Here is an 18,612-nt window from a genome sequence, read left to right as displayed (position 1 = left end):
ATTAAAAATAAATTGTATTTTAATTAATATAAATAAACCAGTTAAATAATAAATAGAAAGATAAAATATTTTTTGCGGCATTTTTGATAAAGCGCCGCTAAAGCTCGATCTATAGCGGCGTTTTTCAAAATGTGCTGCTAATGGTCGTCTTATAGCGGCGTTTCCTAAAAAGCGCTGCTAGTGCTCAATCTATAGCGGAGTTTTTCAAAAAGCACCGCTAACGCTCGATCTATAGCGGCGTTTTTCAAAAAGCACCGCTAATGCCACTAAATCTCAACATAAAACGATGGCCTTGTGCTTAATTTTTTTACGGCGTTTTTTAACAAGCGTCGCTAATACTAGATCTATAGCGGCTCTTTTTGAAAAACGCCGCTAATGCTCGTTCTGTAGCGGCGTTTTTTATCCAAATGCCGTTAAAAACCTGTTTTGCTGTAGTGGTTTAGTGATATGTCTGGGTTTAAAATGATGATAGTGGTTACTCAAATGAGTTCTAATGAAGTGTTCCTGTTCTTCAAGTCAGATGAGGTTGTAGCACCCTGCTAAATGTTGGATCTGAAGGTTAACCTTCCCTTTTGAGGTCATCCGGTAAGTCCCTACGCTGACTCTTGCATGAAATATGTATGTTATAAGAACTTCTACGCTAAGTGACCAATTAGTGAAAATGAAACCAGTAAAGTATGATGCAATAACTCAGATACGAAATGAAAGGTTCATGATCATGTATGTGTAGAATATATGAAGTTTGATGGTCTAAGTACAAGGCATGAGTCTGAACGATTATAGTGTGCATATGAGTCTAAAAGCATGAATTTGTCTATCCTAAGCAAGTCATTGTATGATGAGTCAACGCATGATGAGTTTGTATCTGTCACTAGAGTCATCAAAGGTGTTTGTCGAGACTAAAATCATGAATTGTCGGGACTAAAATCATGAATCTCTGAAATGACAAGTTCATGGCATTAACGCTAGAGACCATATTGCGTAAGACCGTAACTAGTGGGTTATGGAATCATATAGGACAAAGACCATATCGTGTAACACCGTAACTGGTGGGTTATGGTATTATATGGGAAAAAGTTAAGGAAGGTTATTTCCTAATTGTGGTTCTCTGTGTGTCCTAGGACAATGAGGGTAAAACATCACTTAGTGTGAGTCTAGGAAACCCCTTATCGCCTAAATTACCAGGAGAAGGAAAGTCTTTGTGGCAATACTCTGGACAGGAAAGCCTTTGTAGCGAGTACTAAATGTAAAGGAAAGCATTTGTGGCAATACTTTGGACAAGAAAAGCCCTTTGCCGAGTACTAGATGTAAATGACAACCTTTGTAGCAATACTCTAGATAAGAAAGCCTTTGTGATGAGTACAGGATATAAAAGGCAACCTTTTTGGTAATACTGGATGTAAAGGATACCTTTGTGGCAAAATTTTAGAAAGGTAAGCCTCTATATAAGAATGCCTTTATAGAAAATATTCTAAAGGAAACACCTTTATGTTGATCTCTATCAAACTAAAGCCTCTGTGTAATTCTCTGTAAAGGAATCATTCACGGTTATATCTGAAAAGAAACTCCTCTGTGGCGCAACCTAAGGGCAGGTTACCTTGGTGGCAACTCTGGAAAGAAAAGCTCTTGCGATGAATACAAATGAAGCATTTGCAGCTATTCAAATAAAAGAATGCCTTTGCGACAAATTTTGAATGAATGGCATGTAAGGAATTAGGAAAGAATGACATGTATGGTTCTTTGATGGCAAAGTAAAGATAGGACTCTGAAGGTATGGTAAGTGTAAGAGATAATGTATAGATACGTAAAATAAACTAAGTACCCAACGAACTCTGAAAGAAAGGCACCGTACGTAAATGAAATGACGAACCCCGCACAATAAGAAGAAAAGAACAATGAAGCTAGAGAGCGCCAAAATAGGTGATGAATCTAAGATATGTGTTATAGGCATAGTCTGGGTTAAATAATGGGCATAGCCTACCTCGCATGAAAGTAGTGGGAAAGTCAGTAAGTATGAAATAATATTTTAAGTTTGTAAATAAGGTACATGAAATGGTTAAATACTGTAAAGATAAGATTTAATAAGGGACATAGAAACTGAAGAGATATCAAGTATAGTACACTCAGTAGAAAGAAACGGCAATTTGAGTTCGAAGCCTAATAGAGTGAAAGCTTAATGAATGTAAAAGGAAGATCAATCCTTAAAGATCCAGTAAGGAATACAAAGGTTTAAGGTAGAAAAGAGTAATTACAGTCTATTAGAGAAAATCTTAGTGAAGTAACTGCCAGAAGGGATAATGGAAAGTCAAAAGACACATGAAAGACATATAAAGCATCGATCACGCATGATAATTAATCAGGTATTTAAGGTTTAACTCATTAAGTTTTTATGAACTTACGACGGTTATTACATGTTTTAGGTTGCAAAGAAGTATGTGTCAGAGGGACGATGCTAGGTTCTCTCAAAAATGAAGTGGCGCGATGGATTGTTATGCATATAGAAGAAGTTAAATGGCATGCTTAAGTCTGAGCATAAGTTTATTAAGTAGCTTTCAAAAATGTATATAGTAGGCTAAGAGATAAAATAGAAATCAATGAAATTTTATTAGTAAGAATTTTATATGTAATTCATACAATTTACACCCACAAGGGAATTAGTCATATTCATAGATAGAACTTGTACATAGGTAAAACGTTTAAGTTACATCTGTTATAGGATGTAACACACAATACTCGAATTTGATTCATCAGGTCGGGTGGAGGGCGTTACATAGAAAGCTTATTAATTTCACAATATCTCTACTTTAAAACTCCAATTCTCAAAACGTTTTCTCCATGTAGAGCTCTCTTGAGTTCTTTTCTTCTAAGGAGCAACCAAAGAAGACAAAGCAAATAAATTGCAAACAAAATTAAAGAAGATTTTGCTTCTTTGCAAGAATGTCATCTTTCACCTATATATATATATATATATATATATATATTCTATACACGGTCTCCCAAAACCTCTTAGCCAATTTTTGAAAATCATTACGTCTCCCACTATGGAACCAAACGGTTCCATCCTAACACAAAATTGCAACTCAACTATTTACTTGACAATTCATAATTTTTCCCAAAATTCCTGGTAGAGTCCACCAACTTACCATACGTTCAATTAGGTCCCAAATTTCCTTTAAATTTGGGACCTTAAAGATATTTGAGTGTGACATAGCCATTCTCATCCGTGCTAAAATTTTCAACAATACTTTGCTAAACAAGCTTCTTTTTCTCAGATAACTTAGCACCAACAATCTACACCTCCTTTATCTGATCAAACAACACAAATTTAGCCCCAAACTCAGCCAATAGGCTACCATCATCACAAATACTAAGTTGAGAAAACATTGCTCACAATTCAAACGTTACTTTTTTACTAGCAGCATCAGTTACAATATGTGCTTTCCCAATATGGTAATCAATTATACAATCATAAATTTTTAGTAGCTTGATCTAACAACGTTGTCTCATATTCAACTCCTTTTAGGAGATGAGGTATCTGACAATCTTGTGGTTTATACAGATATAGTGTAACAGCCTGATTTTGAGCCTAGTTGAAACAGTGGTTTCGGGACCACAAATTTGAACCAGTGAAACTTATTTTTATCATATTTTTATGGTCTACAGTTTTACGAAAGGATTTGATGAAAATTTTGTTCAAAGATTTTGATGTTTAAGCACTCAATTTAGCAAAAAAGATTAAATTGTAAAAAGTGCAAAAGTTAAATTCTACATGCTAGAGGTGTCTAATTGTTATGAAATTTTAAATTGAAGGTCCTTAGATGGTAATTAGACCATTAAGTTGGACAAAAATATAAATGAGGTAAGAGAATTTTAGTGTTTTAAGAAAATGACATTTTGGTCATTTAGTAATTAAATGAATTAAAAAGCACAAATCAAGCAAAAATATTGTCCATCTTCTTCTTGCTTATGCTGAAATTTAGAAGGGAAGCCATAGCTAGGGTTTGGCCACTTTCAAGCTCGATTGTAAGTCCGTTCTTGCCCTGTTTTTAATGCTCTTTATATTTTTAAAGTCGTTATCACTCGATCTATCTATTTCTACCATTAATTTGAGAAATGATTAAGGTCTAGGGTTTGACCCGTGTTAGATATGTGTGTATTTGGATGTCTAATGGTAGAAAATGTGTGTTTGGTGCATGATAAACAACTTTTTCTAGGTGATTTTTTATGAAAATGTCAAAAGGACCAATTTGTAAAAAGGTTATAAAATGTGTGTAAAAGTGTGATTAAATGAAAAATGTGGGTTTTATAAGAATAAAAGAGGTTCAGTTAGGCTTAGGAATTGAATAAATTGAATCTATTTCCATTTACGAGCCTAGGGACCAAAATGTAAAAATGTCAATGTTTAGGGACAAAAATGTAATTTTGTCGTAATGTGATTTTTGAATTAAATTGAGTAATGTGAATAATAAATGAGTTAAAGTTTCTATTATAGATTAAGAGAAACGAGGTTCGGACCTAGATCGGGGGAAAAACAAAGTGTTTGATGATTAGGTCCTATTTCTACTATTTTTGTACCGAGGTCAATTCTTATGTAAATAATGCATTATTTTAATGATGTTTTAATTACTTTACTATTGTATGATTTATGATTGACCATTGAGCGTGTTCGACAAAGTTATGACAAGAGTGAAATCCCGGTTGAACCTTAGGAATAAATAGGATACAAATGTCATGACATTAGGGTTACTAAGATTACGTGTAAGACTATATCTAGGATATGGCATTGATACAAGACTTCGTGTAAGACCATAATTGGGCTATTGGCATTGATACGAGATTACATGTAAGACCATATCTGGGATATGACATGTAAGACCATACGAGATTACATGTAAGATCATTATTTTACTCAATTAAATCCAAAATTCATATTATGGTAAAATTACCATTTTGCCCCTATACTTTTAACCTTTTTACAATTTATTCCCTAGGCTCGTAAAATAAAAATTCATGAAATTTCACTACACCCAAGCCTAGCCGAATTTTATACATGTTCACAATAGCCCATATATTTCACAAGTTCAAACATTTAACCTACAATTTTCACATTTCTCAATTTAACCCCTAATTAGTAATTTCATTAAAAAAATCTCTTAACAAATGTTGTTTAATTAACAGCAAGGATTTATTTTCTTCCATAAAACTTCAAAACCCTAGCATTGTCATCAATGGAAAATCTCAAATTTTGCAAATTAGTCCCCTAGTTAGCTAGGTTAAGCTACAACAATCTCGAAAACATAAAAATCATTAAAAACTGGACAAAAATGCACCTACATGCACAAGAGAGAGATGACCATATTTTGAAGCTCTCCCATGGCTTCCTAAGTCTTCATATTTTGCTAGTGAAAAGGAGTGAAAATATGACACTTTGTTTCTTTTATTTTATTTGTTTTGTCATTATTAACCAATTTACAAAAATAACCTTTATACAACTTATTTATTACACCAAATGCCAAGCCATCATATTCCACTATCTCTTTAATGGGCTAATTACCAAATAAAGACTTCCACATTAAATTTCTATAGCTATTTAATACCTTTAGCTAATAGAACACAAATTTCGTACTTTACGCGATTTAGTCCTTTTCATCAAATTGAACATGCAAACGGTAAAATTTCTTAACGAAATTTTTATACTATAATATTATCATGCTATAGACCTCAAAATAATATAAAAATAAATTTTTTGACTTCGGATTTGTGGCCCCAAAGCCACTGTTTCAATTTTTACCAAAAATGGTTGTTACAATGCTAGCATGTCCTAGTTTTCTATGCTATAATAAAGAATTATTTTCATGTTTATCAAAAAGACATATGAGTGAATCATGTAAATCTTCACAATGTACCATATAAAAATTTCTCATCCTATGTCCTATAAGCATAATCTTATTAAACATAATGTCAACTATTTTAAAACTATTAGATTCAAAAATGACATTAAGACCACTATCACACAATTGACTAATACTTAGCAGATTATGCTTAAGACTATTAACATAAAGCACATTTTCAATAAGAGTTGAAGAGTTTATTCCTTCTACTTGTCCTTTAAAGTTGTCACCAAATGTAACTACTCCTCCATTTTTAGGCTTCAAATTGACAAAATGGCTTTTATCACCAGTCATGTGCTTTGAACATGCACTATCAAGGTACCATGAGTTTTTAAGTGAATTCTCCACCTTGAAGTAATGCTCCTTTCCTACAAATATAGAATTAAACTTTGATTTTTGGTACCCAAATTCTTTTTGGTCCATAAGCATTAGTCCCTATAATTGTCTCTTTAGGTATCCATTTTGTAAGGATGTCTATATCTTGAGAGCTTATGAGTCATTTGGGGACCCATATACTTTTAATAAGTTTTCCTTTGTAAAAATTTTGGGGACCTCTATGTTTATAGAAATTAAAACTAGTTTTAACAAATTTTTGTTTCTATCTTTCTCCTCTAAAAAATCTTTTTGGTAACACTTTGCTAGAATGAGCTTTTTCACTCTTAAGCAACTCAAGTTGGTTTTGATGATCATCATGAACTGTAACACCCCAAACCCAGCCTGGACGTTATGGCTGAGCCTAGATGTAACAGCCCGATTTGGGCCTAGTCAGAACACTGGTTTCGGAACCACTGTTCTGAGGCCGGAGAAATTATTTTAATATTATGTTATGTGTCATAGCATGATTATATAAGTACATGAAAATTTTGGTGAATTAATTTTAGCGATTGTGAGCTTAATTACGAAAAAGGACTAAATCGCATAAGGGGCAAAAGTTTTTTTTTGCTAGCCAAATGTGTTAAATAGCTAGAGAACCATAATTGGAGGTATTTAAATTGCAAATAGACCCTTAAATATAGGCTTCCCATCCATAGAGACAAAGATAAGACAATTTTCAAAGTTAGGTGGAATTTGGTGGCTTATTTGACTAAAAATAAAATAAAATAAAGAGGGAATGATATTATCTTCTTCTCATCTCTTTCTCCACCAAAAATACCAGCAAAGAGGATGTTTTTAAAGCTTTAAAATTTCATCTAGGTTATCCTCTTGTAAGTAAGTAATTTTCATAGCCATTCTTGGTAATTTTTGTACTTTTGGGACCCTTGTAACATGAGCTAACTAATGAGGGGACCATTTTGCAAAATGGTTGAAAGTATAGGGTTTTTTCATGAGAGTATTTATATTTTTTTCTGAATTTTTATGGAAGAAAATAAGTCTTGGTTGTGTAATAAACAACTTTTGTGAAAGGAGTTTGCATGAAAACACCTAAAAAGGGCTATTTTGTAAAGTTTGTAAAATAAGTTGTAAATGTGTGAAATAATTGAAATTGTAAGTTGCTATAGTTATAAAAAGAATTCTTCTAGGCTTGGTAAAGGAGGAAATTTGATAAAAATCGATTTATGAGCCTAAGGGCAAAATCATAATTTTTGTAAAGTCTAAGGGCCAAACGGTCATTTTGCCAAATTTTCAACTACAGAATGTTTTAATTAATGTAATGATTAAATGATCGAATTTCATCATGTTAGATCAAGAAAATTGAGATTTAAGCGTAAACCAGAAAGTACGAGGTTATGGACTAAAATAGAGTAATTAGCCGAAATTGCATTCGAGGTAAGTCCGTGTGATTAAATAAGTATGATATCCATCTTATTGTGAATATACTTTAAATCTATCTTGCTATGATTGTATTGAATTTTATGTTGAAGATATTGTATATGAGAAAGTGATGCCAGATGTTAATAACATGTATGTGATGATTGAATGCATTGGAAATTTGATGGAATATGATATTCCATTGAAACGAGTAAGTTGGGTGTAAATAATCCAACTACATGGTTATTATGTGTGATTAAATTGATATACCATAAATAGTTTGATCGTGACTATGAGTAATGGTATGATGAGACTTATCATGATAAACTCCCGGTTGAACTTTAGGAATAGATTGGATAATCATGCCATAACATTTGGGTGATATGTGTGCTAGTGTAAGACATATTTGGGACATGCATCGGCCACATTATGAGAGCTAATGTAAGACATGTTTGGGAAATGCATCGGCATTGAGACGAGAGCCAGTGTAAGACATGTCTGGGACATGCATCGGCCTCGAGATATGCAAGCTAGTGTAAGACCTGTCTGGGACATGGCATCGGCCTCGATATATGAAAGTCAGTGTAAGACCTGTCTGGGAGATGGCATCGACTTAGATACGTGAGCCAGTGTAAGACCATGTTTGGAACATGGCATCAGCATCGTACCCTATGTTTGAGGCTTAGTGATTATCTTGTGGTATTCCAAATGGTTCAACGGAAAATTTATGATTTAAGTCGAAATGACAGAGCTTATGGCTATGTTGTGAATGGTACAGGTACTTACATGAAATTGATGAGATGTGAATTCAATTCATATTGTATGATTAATAAGGAATGAATATGAATAAGTATATGAGCATGTTGAGTAACATAGGTATGCATGCCAAACTCATGAGAAATAATTTCGGTTTATGACGCACATTTGGTGAGGATGTAAATAAGTAAGTCATGCCTATGAGAATGATTTTGTGATGGCCTTATGATTATAGGTCTATACTTATGATGTATAAACATGTATTTTTACCAATATGGTGAAAATGAATTAATAGGGTGTGATAAACTTAGTATCATTAATTTACACAAAAACAGTTTTGGACAGCAGCAGTAGTCCGAATTTGAAAATCAACTAAAAATTGTGGAAATTGAGTTTTAGGCTGAATAAAATATTAAATTAAAGATTAATGAGTCTAGTTTCACAAAGAAGAAACAGTGTAAGCAAAGGAGTTTCATATTATGAAATATTTAAATTGTTGTTAGACAGAGCCAGAGTGATTTTGAAATCCCCTATTCTAATTTGAGAAAATAATTGAAAATTTTAAAAAAATAGTTATGGATTATAATTTATATTCTTATAATTCTTAATGAGTTTACTTCAATAGAAATAGACGGGAACATCATCCGAGCCCCGTATTATGAGATAATTAATTTTTAGTGAAGAGGGGTCGGAACTATCAAACAGCAAAAAAGGGGTAACTTTAAGGAATAAACTGTACTTATTGGCTAGACCAAAAATTCTGAAAATTTTGTGGTAAGAATATATGTGAGTCTAGTTTTAGGGAAAATTAGCGGATCTTAATTTGGAGTTCCGTAGCTCCAGATATAAATAATTTAGTAACTATAACTCGAGAAAATAGCTTGACTGGAACATAAGTAAAAATGCAAATAGGGTTGTATTATCTTGAGAAGCAAGTTGATAAATTGATTATTATTTTCATACGGTCTTACTAAGCTATAAAGCTTACCCTCTCCTTTCCATTTCTTTAGTGTTGTCAAGTTAGCTAGGGGTTGGAGATCGTCGGAGGCAGCATCACACTATCAAGCTATCACCTTTGGAGCATTGATACATGTGTTAGCGTTTTCAAGTGAGTGGCATGTATAGGAGCTCAGTTTTATGATATGAGTTATTTTGGTTAGCCAAATGTATTGGCCTATATTGAGTTATTTGAATCTAGCCATGAAGTGTGGCTCATATTGATTATGGTTTGTGAACTTATCTATCTATGCTATGTTCTAATGCTTGTGATATGATGATGTGATTATGCTTGTTGGCCATATATGGTTGGTGTTATGAATTATGTGCATGATGAATGCTTTATGACCAATCGAAATGGTCATGGCCATGAACTAAATGTGTAATATGGTAATAAGATGACGATTATGAAAATTTGGTAAAAGTGGTCATTAAATGACAAGGCTAATGAATAGGTATTGTTGTGTCTTGACTTGATATTATATGAGTATGTGAAATGTGTGAACGATAAAATGTTACTGTTATGAATGTGTCTTAATATGGGATGCTAAATCATTTAAATGATGTCATAATATGTGTCCTTGGTGGGTATAAAGATGTGAATGATTAAGGGTAACATAAAGGCTTGGAAAATAGCCTAAGTGTTGGCCACACGAGCTGAGACACAGCCGTGTGTCTCAACCGTGTGGGAGACACAGCCTTTGCACACGGGCGTGTGGCTTGGCCATGTGGTTTAATTTAGTCACTGACGTCATAGTCAGAGAGTTACACGACCAGAGGACACGGGCGTGTCAAAGGCACACGGGCGTGTTCCTGAGTCCACACAAGCGTGTGACTTTGTATAATGGGAAAATTTTCTAAGTTTTCCTGAAACTTCTCAAAGTTCTCGGTTTAGTCCTGAATCAATCCCGATGTATGTTTTGGGCTTCTAGACCCAAATAAGGGACGACATGCATGTGTTTGAAAAGTTTTGAATTAAAAGAAATTTTATGGCCCTATTTTTACATGTATGTGTATGTTTAAGTCCGGTAATGCCTCGTATCTTGTCCTGATGTCGGACACGGGTAAGGGGTGTTACACTGGAGAGCTACATTAAACCACTTCTGAAACATCCAACATTAAATAATAAAAATTCATAGATTCAAAGCACACCATAAATCTAGTCCTTAAAAAACCAACAATCTGAAAAGAAATATGTAACAAGAGAAATTCAAATAAGATAATATAGTAAATAAATGGAGATGACCAAGCTCTCGTCATGTCGATCCACTTAAGTCTATGGGTTACTTGAAATCCAATCAAACAGACTAAATGAGTTTACAAACTCAGTGTATAACTTACATATTTAGTTAAGCGAAAACATATCATACGTGCCTTCATATTAGCTTTTTCAGACAGTTTTTACATTCAATTACAGTAGCAAAAACAAAGTATATCAAATACGAATACAGAGCTTATCATATAGAAATTGCAAATCCTACCCCTATCCACTACACACCATATCGGGTATCAAATACCCATCCATCCCTACACATCGCATAGTGACTATACGTCACATTTCAGGATAATTGCAGACTAACTGCCAGATCTGACAGTAATAAATCACCAGAAACATATTTATATGTGGCTTAGCCACCAGAATTGGTAGATAATTAATCTTCCCACACTTCCTCATTTATCACAAGTCTCAGACCAGTACAGATACAAACTTATCAGATATCAAATATGCATATACAGTCATACAAATACGAATCACATTCAAATAATGCAGATCATAACCATTTAACAAATATAGCATCCGATAAATGTTCAAATAACAGATTATTTCGTATCAAAACCTTAAATATCAAGTTATATAGCCTAATTCAAATCATACGAATCCTACAAAAAGCTTATGTTCGATTCGAGCAACGATTACGGCCCTAGGGAAAATTTCTGATTTTTGACCCACACGCCTATGTGGATTCACACAGTGGCTGACACGGCCTGACACACACCGCGTGGCTCATGTCTGTGCCCACACGGTCTATCACACGGCCTAGCACACGTTCGTATGACCCAAAACAGTAAGTTACATGGTCTAGCACACGGCCATGCACATGCTCATGTTATTCAAGACCCAAAAATTCTCTCACACGGCTTGAACACATGCCCATGTCTCTCACCCATGTGAACCTAATTCCAAAACAGTGAGTAACACGACCTGAACACACGTCCATGTCTCTGGCCCGTGTAACTCTAATTCCAAAACAGTGAGTTACACGACCTGGACATACATCTGTGTCTCTGGCCCGTGTGAACCTAATTCTAAAACAGTGAGTTACACGACCTAACACACGGCCATGGGGTATCGATAGCCTTGGTTTTTGGCTTTTATTGTTCGTTGAATTTTGGGTTTCATTACACACCTATATAGATTCGACGTAGAAGCAACAGAAGTGATCTCAAAGCCTAAAAACAATAACCAATGTTCAATCAAATGACTTAAACGAAACAATTCGCACAGACAGCAATCAACCATGTCAAAAACTTTTATGTAAAACCTCAAAACAAAACTAACGCTTACCAACGAACCACCGTAATTACTTTGAACTTAGATAGTTGGAGGAACAATAAACGTCTCTCGGTCTTCCCCTACAACGTACCCAAGTAACAACGGCAACAAAATATGATTATGTTACAAGGTTTAAAATTATATGGAAATGGTAACAGTGCCCGTTTGAACTTAGTAAACGATTAGAATACAAATGGCATGTCATTAGGGTCCTAAAAAGGAAAAGGGTGTTTGATCAAGAATTAATAATATGGCTTGAGATCTAACATGTGTTGTAGATTCTCTGAAGCTCGTGTGAGCAACATCAAACTTTGGTTGGAAATTTTGGTAAAGCTTGATTATGTGCAAACTAATGTCAATTTTGTATATATGTTTGATTTGGTAATGTTACATGTTGATGGGTATTTAAATGGCATATTGATCATGAAAAGAGATGGTATAATGTTGATGTTGAAAGGCTTTAAGACATGGTAGTATAGGTTGAGTTTGAATAGGTTGAATTAGCATGAAAAAGTGTCAAGGCATATTGAATTGAATGATTTTAAAACTAGTTAAATGAATATTATGGAATGTATTTTAGTTGATTTTGTGCAAGAACAAAGGTGCAATTACGCACCAATGGGTTAATGTTGTAGTTGACTTGAAATAAGTACCAAAAGCTTATTTTTAACCAAAAACAGAGTTTTTATCTCTATGACCACATTTTTCTCATTGCAACATCAACCAACAATATCAAATATTACAACATCAAGTGAACTGACATCGTGACATAATATTATTTGGCATTGTCACAACATGAAAAAAGTTACATCACAACATCAACCTTAAATTTTCAAAACTTTACAATTTATTTTTATTTCATGCACTAGTCATTAAAAGAGCTTTTGTAAATTCAATTAAAGCTTGAATTGAATTGTATAACATCTTATAAATGTGTTTAAAACTTAATGTTTGCTTAAATGATTTAATTACAGTATATTCGACGATAGTTATTTCAGCAACAACTATAACATCTCATAACTCAAAAGTTCAGGCGAAAGGTATTACAATAACTCTATCAATTCTTTTGCAAAGTACTGTTTCCAACTCGTCACTGCAAAATAAGTCAGAAATTTCTTGAGTGAGGTATAGAATTAATAATGTCAACATTGCAAATATTTAACACTCTAATACGATGGTTCTTTGCTTCAAAGTTAAATTTCACAATTTCAATGTCGAACTCCATGGAGAGTGTCATTGCGAACATCTATTTTAGTACTAGCAGTGCCAAGGAATGGCCTCCCAAGTTATATATCAAAGGAGCTAAGTGACTTGTCATCCTCCATATTTATGATGTACAAATCTGCAGGGAAATTAACTCGTTAACCTTTTACCAATACTTTCTCTAAGACGCCCTCAAGATTCATAAATCAATTCTTTTAAATTCATTAGTAATAAATTAAAATAAACTGTATTTTAATTAATACAAAAAATCGACTTGTGAATCGCAAAGAATCTCGTATATATATATATATATATGAAATCTAATTAAATTTCAGTAAAAGAAAACATGAAAAATAAATTCTTAAATATGCAGATAATTACATAATAAACTACAAAAAGAAAGGGAAAAAAAACAAAGTCAGATGGGGGAGCTGTAACATTTTTTATAAGATTATATGATTAATACCATTCATTTGCAATCTCATATTAGGGTATGCATCTCATAAAACACAGCCTCTGAATTACCCCAACTAATTCTACCACAGAAATATGAAAAAAGATCCTCTGGGATCATCTTCATCATTTAGAAAAGTGAGCCACAGATTCAGGTTTTGCGCACCAAGGCACACTTACAACATAAAACAGACCACTGAATTTATTTCTTGTAAAAAGCAGTTAACAGGAAAAGAAAAGAAAAAAGGACCAGGAAGAGAAGGAAAAAGCTTTTTATTGTAATATGTGGTGCAACGAAAAGAGCATCAGCACATAAGCTTCTCAACAGATGAACTTACCTGAAGTTCAGAGATCAAGTGTAACCATCATGTGCCCTAACTTTGCATCACAATTTAAATTACAGACTTCAATAATCTCCCCTATCGCAACCACCTAGAATAAAATTAAAACTGCCCCAAAATAACCATGACAAAAAAAGATTGTATTACTGTCACACACACACACATATGGTTAGACTGTAGGCCAGGCACTTCAATAACCACCAACGGTTTTACTATGGGTCACTACTGACTCAATCCTTGTAAATCAAAAGGAAGAAGATGACCCAACTACGAACAACTATTCGCTCATAAGGCTGTAGAAATTCCACTCCCCCCCCCCCCAATCTTCATAATATACGAAAGAACCCTAAACCTTGACATTAATTTGCTGGGGTTACCGAAAACCTAATTTGAAAATTGCGGTTAGCGAGTTTCAGGAAACAGTAATAGGCAAAGACAAAAGCAGGTTCAGTAATAAAAGAAAAAAGGACAATAGCGCAAACAGGAGTAATTAAGGAAAATAAACCTGTAAAGGGGCACGCCTGCAGGTCTCCGACTTCGTCTTCATTGAATGCAAACAGTGCAATCAGTAGAAACCAGCAGATCCACTTCACTTCTACGAAATATGTATCATGGGCCTTGTGTGCTATTGCTCTCTTAAGCCAGCCCATCAAACTTTTCTCGAGATTATTTGATAAACCCAAACCCAGAAGGAATTTTAACTAGTCTTGTCCTTTTCTCTCCTAAAGGCTGAATTCTTTTTTTTTCCATTGGAGATTGGGGTGGTAACGACGGTAGAAATATCAAATTCGAGATTGCTATGATTTAAAAACCTTTAAACACTGCTATTCTCAAAAAAATAATTAAAAAAATTTCAACACTGCTACTCCACTTGTTTATTTTGACGCAATACATACGAATCGAATACTTATAGTCCGTATCATTAAACAAGTGTGTATTGACAAGCAAGAAACAGAGACTAAATAAAAGCTTTACAGTTCACAAAATTAATAAAATCAACTACACCCGAAGAATTACGGACGTTCAATTGCTAAATTATGGTTTTTTTTTTTCTACTAGGTAATCTAACAAAAGCCTAACCGAATGGAAAATATAAAAATATTGGAGATTGACCGATAAATATATATAAATCAGAATCGATTACTATAAAATGAGATTAAAAATTCAGGAGTAAAATTAGAATGTAGTAAAATGAGATTATTATCATAAAATACTATAATGAAGAAAAGCGTACGATAAATCTATCTTCCTTTTACATATTATTCAATATTAGAGACTATATATATATAAATTATAAACCAATTAAAATTTAAATTTCAATACATAAAACAATTAAGGTTAATTTAGAAAATATGAAAACTGGGCAATAAAGAACCAAAACTCGTGAATACGGCATAGCAGGCAACAATTAGAAGAAATACGAACAAAATGACCATTGAACCAAGAATTCAACGCAAAACCGAGGAATTGTCCCATAAAATGATTGGTATCAAATCTCAAGTTCAATCTCTTAAAATCCCTACCCCAAATGCCCCCGAATAAGAACCCAGGAATTATTTCAAATGAATTGTGTTAAAAAGCTGTATGCCACGAGAATAAATGAACCAATAGAACAGCAGCAAAAAAGCAATAGAATATGGGCAGGTAACAAAGTCATACAAAGAGGGACCAAATTCTCTAGAAAAGGATTTACCTATCTTACGCCATTCAACTTCAAATGCAAAATACATGTAGCAACAAATTACCCATCTACAACTATTAATTTCCAAACGTCAAAAGAAACCAACACCATCCAGAGTTACATTTTTGCTTAAATGAAATTTGCATTTAAAAAGCATTAACATAAGATGATCAAACACTATCACAGCCTACTTTGATTATGCTATCCTCCCAGGATTTTTCCTACTCATCATCTTCTTCCTGCATTTACCAAAAAAGAGAAACCCGAATCAATAGGGTCCAAAATAAGCCAGAAGATCAGTGACACAAAACTTATACTAATTGCAACTCACGTCTCCACTGCCTTCATCATCATCTTCTTCTTCATCATTCACCTCAGATACAGACTTCTCAGATTCCTCCTCATCTTCTTGGGGACCCTCAGCCTGGAATTAATCCAAAAAGTTTATTAACTTTTAACTCGTCAAATAATATGTATAAACAAAAGATAACAGCAAATCACCTGTCTCTTATTGTAGGCTTTCATGTTCTTTTCATACTCGACCTTTCGTTTCTCTGCCTTATCAACATAAGGTCGCTTTTCCTAAAATCATTTATTTTACATTAATCATGATGCACATTTGCATGTATGTTGAAGATTATTTTCAGTACTGAACATAGAAAAATACTTACAGCTTCAGAAAGGCTCTTCCATTTATCTCCACCAGCTTTGCCAACCTGAATTTGAATCCAAAAGAGAAATTAAGAAAATAAATAAATAAATAAAAAGGAAAGAAACCTGTAAGAAAATCCAAAAAAGAAAATGGTCATACTTACAGCAGCAACGGACTTGTTTTTAGGGTGCTCCTTCTTGTATTGCTCGCGGAACTCCTCCCTTTTATCACGAAATCAACATTAACAAATTAGATGAAATATGAATGTAAATAGTAATCTCATCCTCGAAGATCAACTTTGCTTTGACAATAAGAAGATTCGTTCAATTCACCTCTTCGATTGTGGTTTTTACGAAGAATATAAACGCCAGAGTTTTCCACGAAGCAAATGGAACAAACCAAAAAATTTAAAGAAAACCGACAAATACAGGAGAGATTCATGAATGATTACATGAAAACGAAGAAGGCGCTAGCAGGCCTCTTTGGCTTGTTTGGATCCTTAGCTGCCTTCCCCGATTTCTTTCCAGCTTTCGTGATTGATTTCTTATTCACGGAGAGCCTACAAACGAACCAAAAAATTTAAAAAAAAATAGAAGTCAAATAATAGGAAACGTTAATACACATCACGATCTGAGGTCCTAGAACACGCGATCTGAAGAGCCGAAAGGAGAAAAGCTTACTTGGCGCTCTTGGCATCCGACTTGGATTTACCTCCTTTCATGTTTGAATCCTGCAAATGAAATCGCAGATGAGTGAAAAAGCAGATGAAATCGATAGAAAGAAGTGGAAATTCGATAAAAATCGATGGGGAAATACCTGATAGAGGGCTAGGGTTAGAGTTACGGATGAGAGAGGGAGAGAGGAATTGGGGAATAAAAGTGCGATAGAAATAGAGATGTATTGAGAATAGAGGAGGGTTGAGTTGAGAGGCCGAATCTCGAAAGCGGAGATATTAAGTTTTGGGCAAATTGAAATTCAATTGCACGCGAAATGAGAATTGAGGGGGTTTAGGCGGGATTGGGAATTTTCATGCCACGTCATCGATCTGTGTGCTTTTATGTTATTGGCTGTGTCACTCCTAATCTTTTTGGCTTTCCAGATTCTCACCTCTTTCTTTTGTTGTGCTTCCTCTGTGCTTCTTCTCTCTCTCACCTGATTCGTGATTTAATGGGCCCTTCCCTGATTCTAGCCCAATCCATTTATTTCAGGGCCTCATACATGGACCTTAAAATGGCTCCCCAAGTCCATTTTCAGCTCAACTTTACGCCACACCGCCACTCAAATTACTCTATTCATCCAAGATTAAAAACAAAACTTATACTCATCTACATAATCTTTTAATAGAATCGTAAGGCTACGTTTACTGTTACTAGGGTTGTAAGCTAGGAATCTTTGAATTCCTTCTTCTTTCAATGCTTGTGATTGACTTGTTGGGCAGTGGTATACCTGTCGCTATTTCATGGTAGTCGCATTGTCATAGCGATGTGAAAATATTTCACACTAATATTAGTTAAATTGTTTCTCTTTTCTTCAAAGTCAAAGGCAGCCTAATCAAAAAAATCATCGTATTTGGTATTGCAATCAACTAAAGTAAACTCAATAGAAACTAATGCTCAATTGTGACTTGTTGACAAGTCAAATATTTTGCAACATACTCAATAACCTTCCTTTTCATATCGAACCACCAATACAAACCTTTCAAATTATGGCACATCTTGTTATCTCCAGGATGTATGGCATAGAAACTACTGGGAGCCTCTTGAAGTATCTCATGCTTCAACTCCTCATCACTAGTCACATAAATCCTCTTTTAGAACATCAAACGACCATCATTATATCGATATCACAGTCATTAGCTCTATTTTCCTCAAATTACCTTCTCATTGCTAACAACTTCATATCAACCAATTGTTTATCTCTAATTTGCTAACAACTTCTAATTTGCTTAACTTGCAATTCAGCCAAAAGACCACCATCATCCACCAACTATAACCGAGCAAACATAGCTCTCAAATCTACCAATAACTTCTTACTCAAAGCATCAACACCGCCATTTGTCTTGCCCAGATAATAATCAATAATATAATCATAATCCTTTAATAGTTCAATCCATCTTCACTATCTCAAGTTCAACTTATTCTGAGTTAAGAGATATTTAGGACTCTTGTAATTAATGTATATATAAAACTTCTTACAATACAGATGGTGTCATCATATCATTAATGCAAATACTACCATCACCAACTCTAAATCATGAGTTAGATAGTTTCGCTCATGATTTTTCAATTGCCTTGAAGCATATGTCACTACCTTCCCCTCTTGCATCATTATACATC

General features: G+C 34.1%; 1 protein-coding gene, 1 long non-coding RNA gene and 1 other non-coding gene across 3 annotated transcripts; all 3 read right to left on the bottom strand.

Moving 5' to 3' along the window:
* Nucleotides 1-12,878: 12,878 nt before the first annotated feature.
* Nucleotides 12,879-15,095, bottom strand: LOC108465646 (uncharacterized). Its single transcript, XR_001868516.2, has 2 exons — nucleotides 14,449-15,095; nucleotides 12,879-13,288 (listed from the first exon to the last, which is right to left on the bottom strand). It is a non-coding gene; the product is annotated as an uncharacterized LOC108465646 (long non-coding RNA).
* On the bottom strand, nucleotides 13,904-13,967 carry LOC128290908 (small nucleolar RNA snoR101). The gene has a single exon (XR_008280686.1). It is a non-coding gene; the product is annotated as a small nucleolar RNA snoR101 (small nucleolar RNA).
* Nucleotides 15,096-15,616: 521 nt separating the features above from the next.
* Nucleotides 15,617-17,272, bottom strand: LOC108465643 (high mobility group B protein 3-like). The gene is made up of 8 exons (XM_017766014.2): nucleotides 17,093-17,272; nucleotides 16,957-17,006; nucleotides 16,728-16,835; nucleotides 16,440-16,497; nucleotides 16,296-16,340; nucleotides 16,126-16,206; nucleotides 15,956-16,048; nucleotides 15,617-15,863 (listed from the first exon to the last, which is right to left on the bottom strand). Exons 2-8 carry the CDS (start codon nucleotides 16,995-16,997, stop codon nucleotides 15,846-15,848), a joined length of 444 nt encoding a protein of 147 aa, XP_017621503.1. The 5' UTR covers nucleotides 16,998-17,006; nucleotides 17,093-17,272; the 3' UTR covers nucleotides 15,617-15,845.
* Between the last annotated feature and the right edge of the window lie 1,340 nt (nucleotides 17,273-18,612).

This window comes from Gossypium arboreum, chromosome 3, assembly GCF_025698485.1.
Source record: "Gossypium arboreum isolate Shixiya-1 chromosome 3, ASM2569848v2, whole genome shotgun sequence".
NCBI classification, from domain to species: Eukaryota; Viridiplantae; Streptophyta; class Magnoliopsida; order Malvales; family Malvaceae; genus Gossypium; species Gossypium arboreum.
Note: the sequence above shows the minus strand (reverse complement) of the source record. Positions and strands in the feature narration are given on the sequence as shown.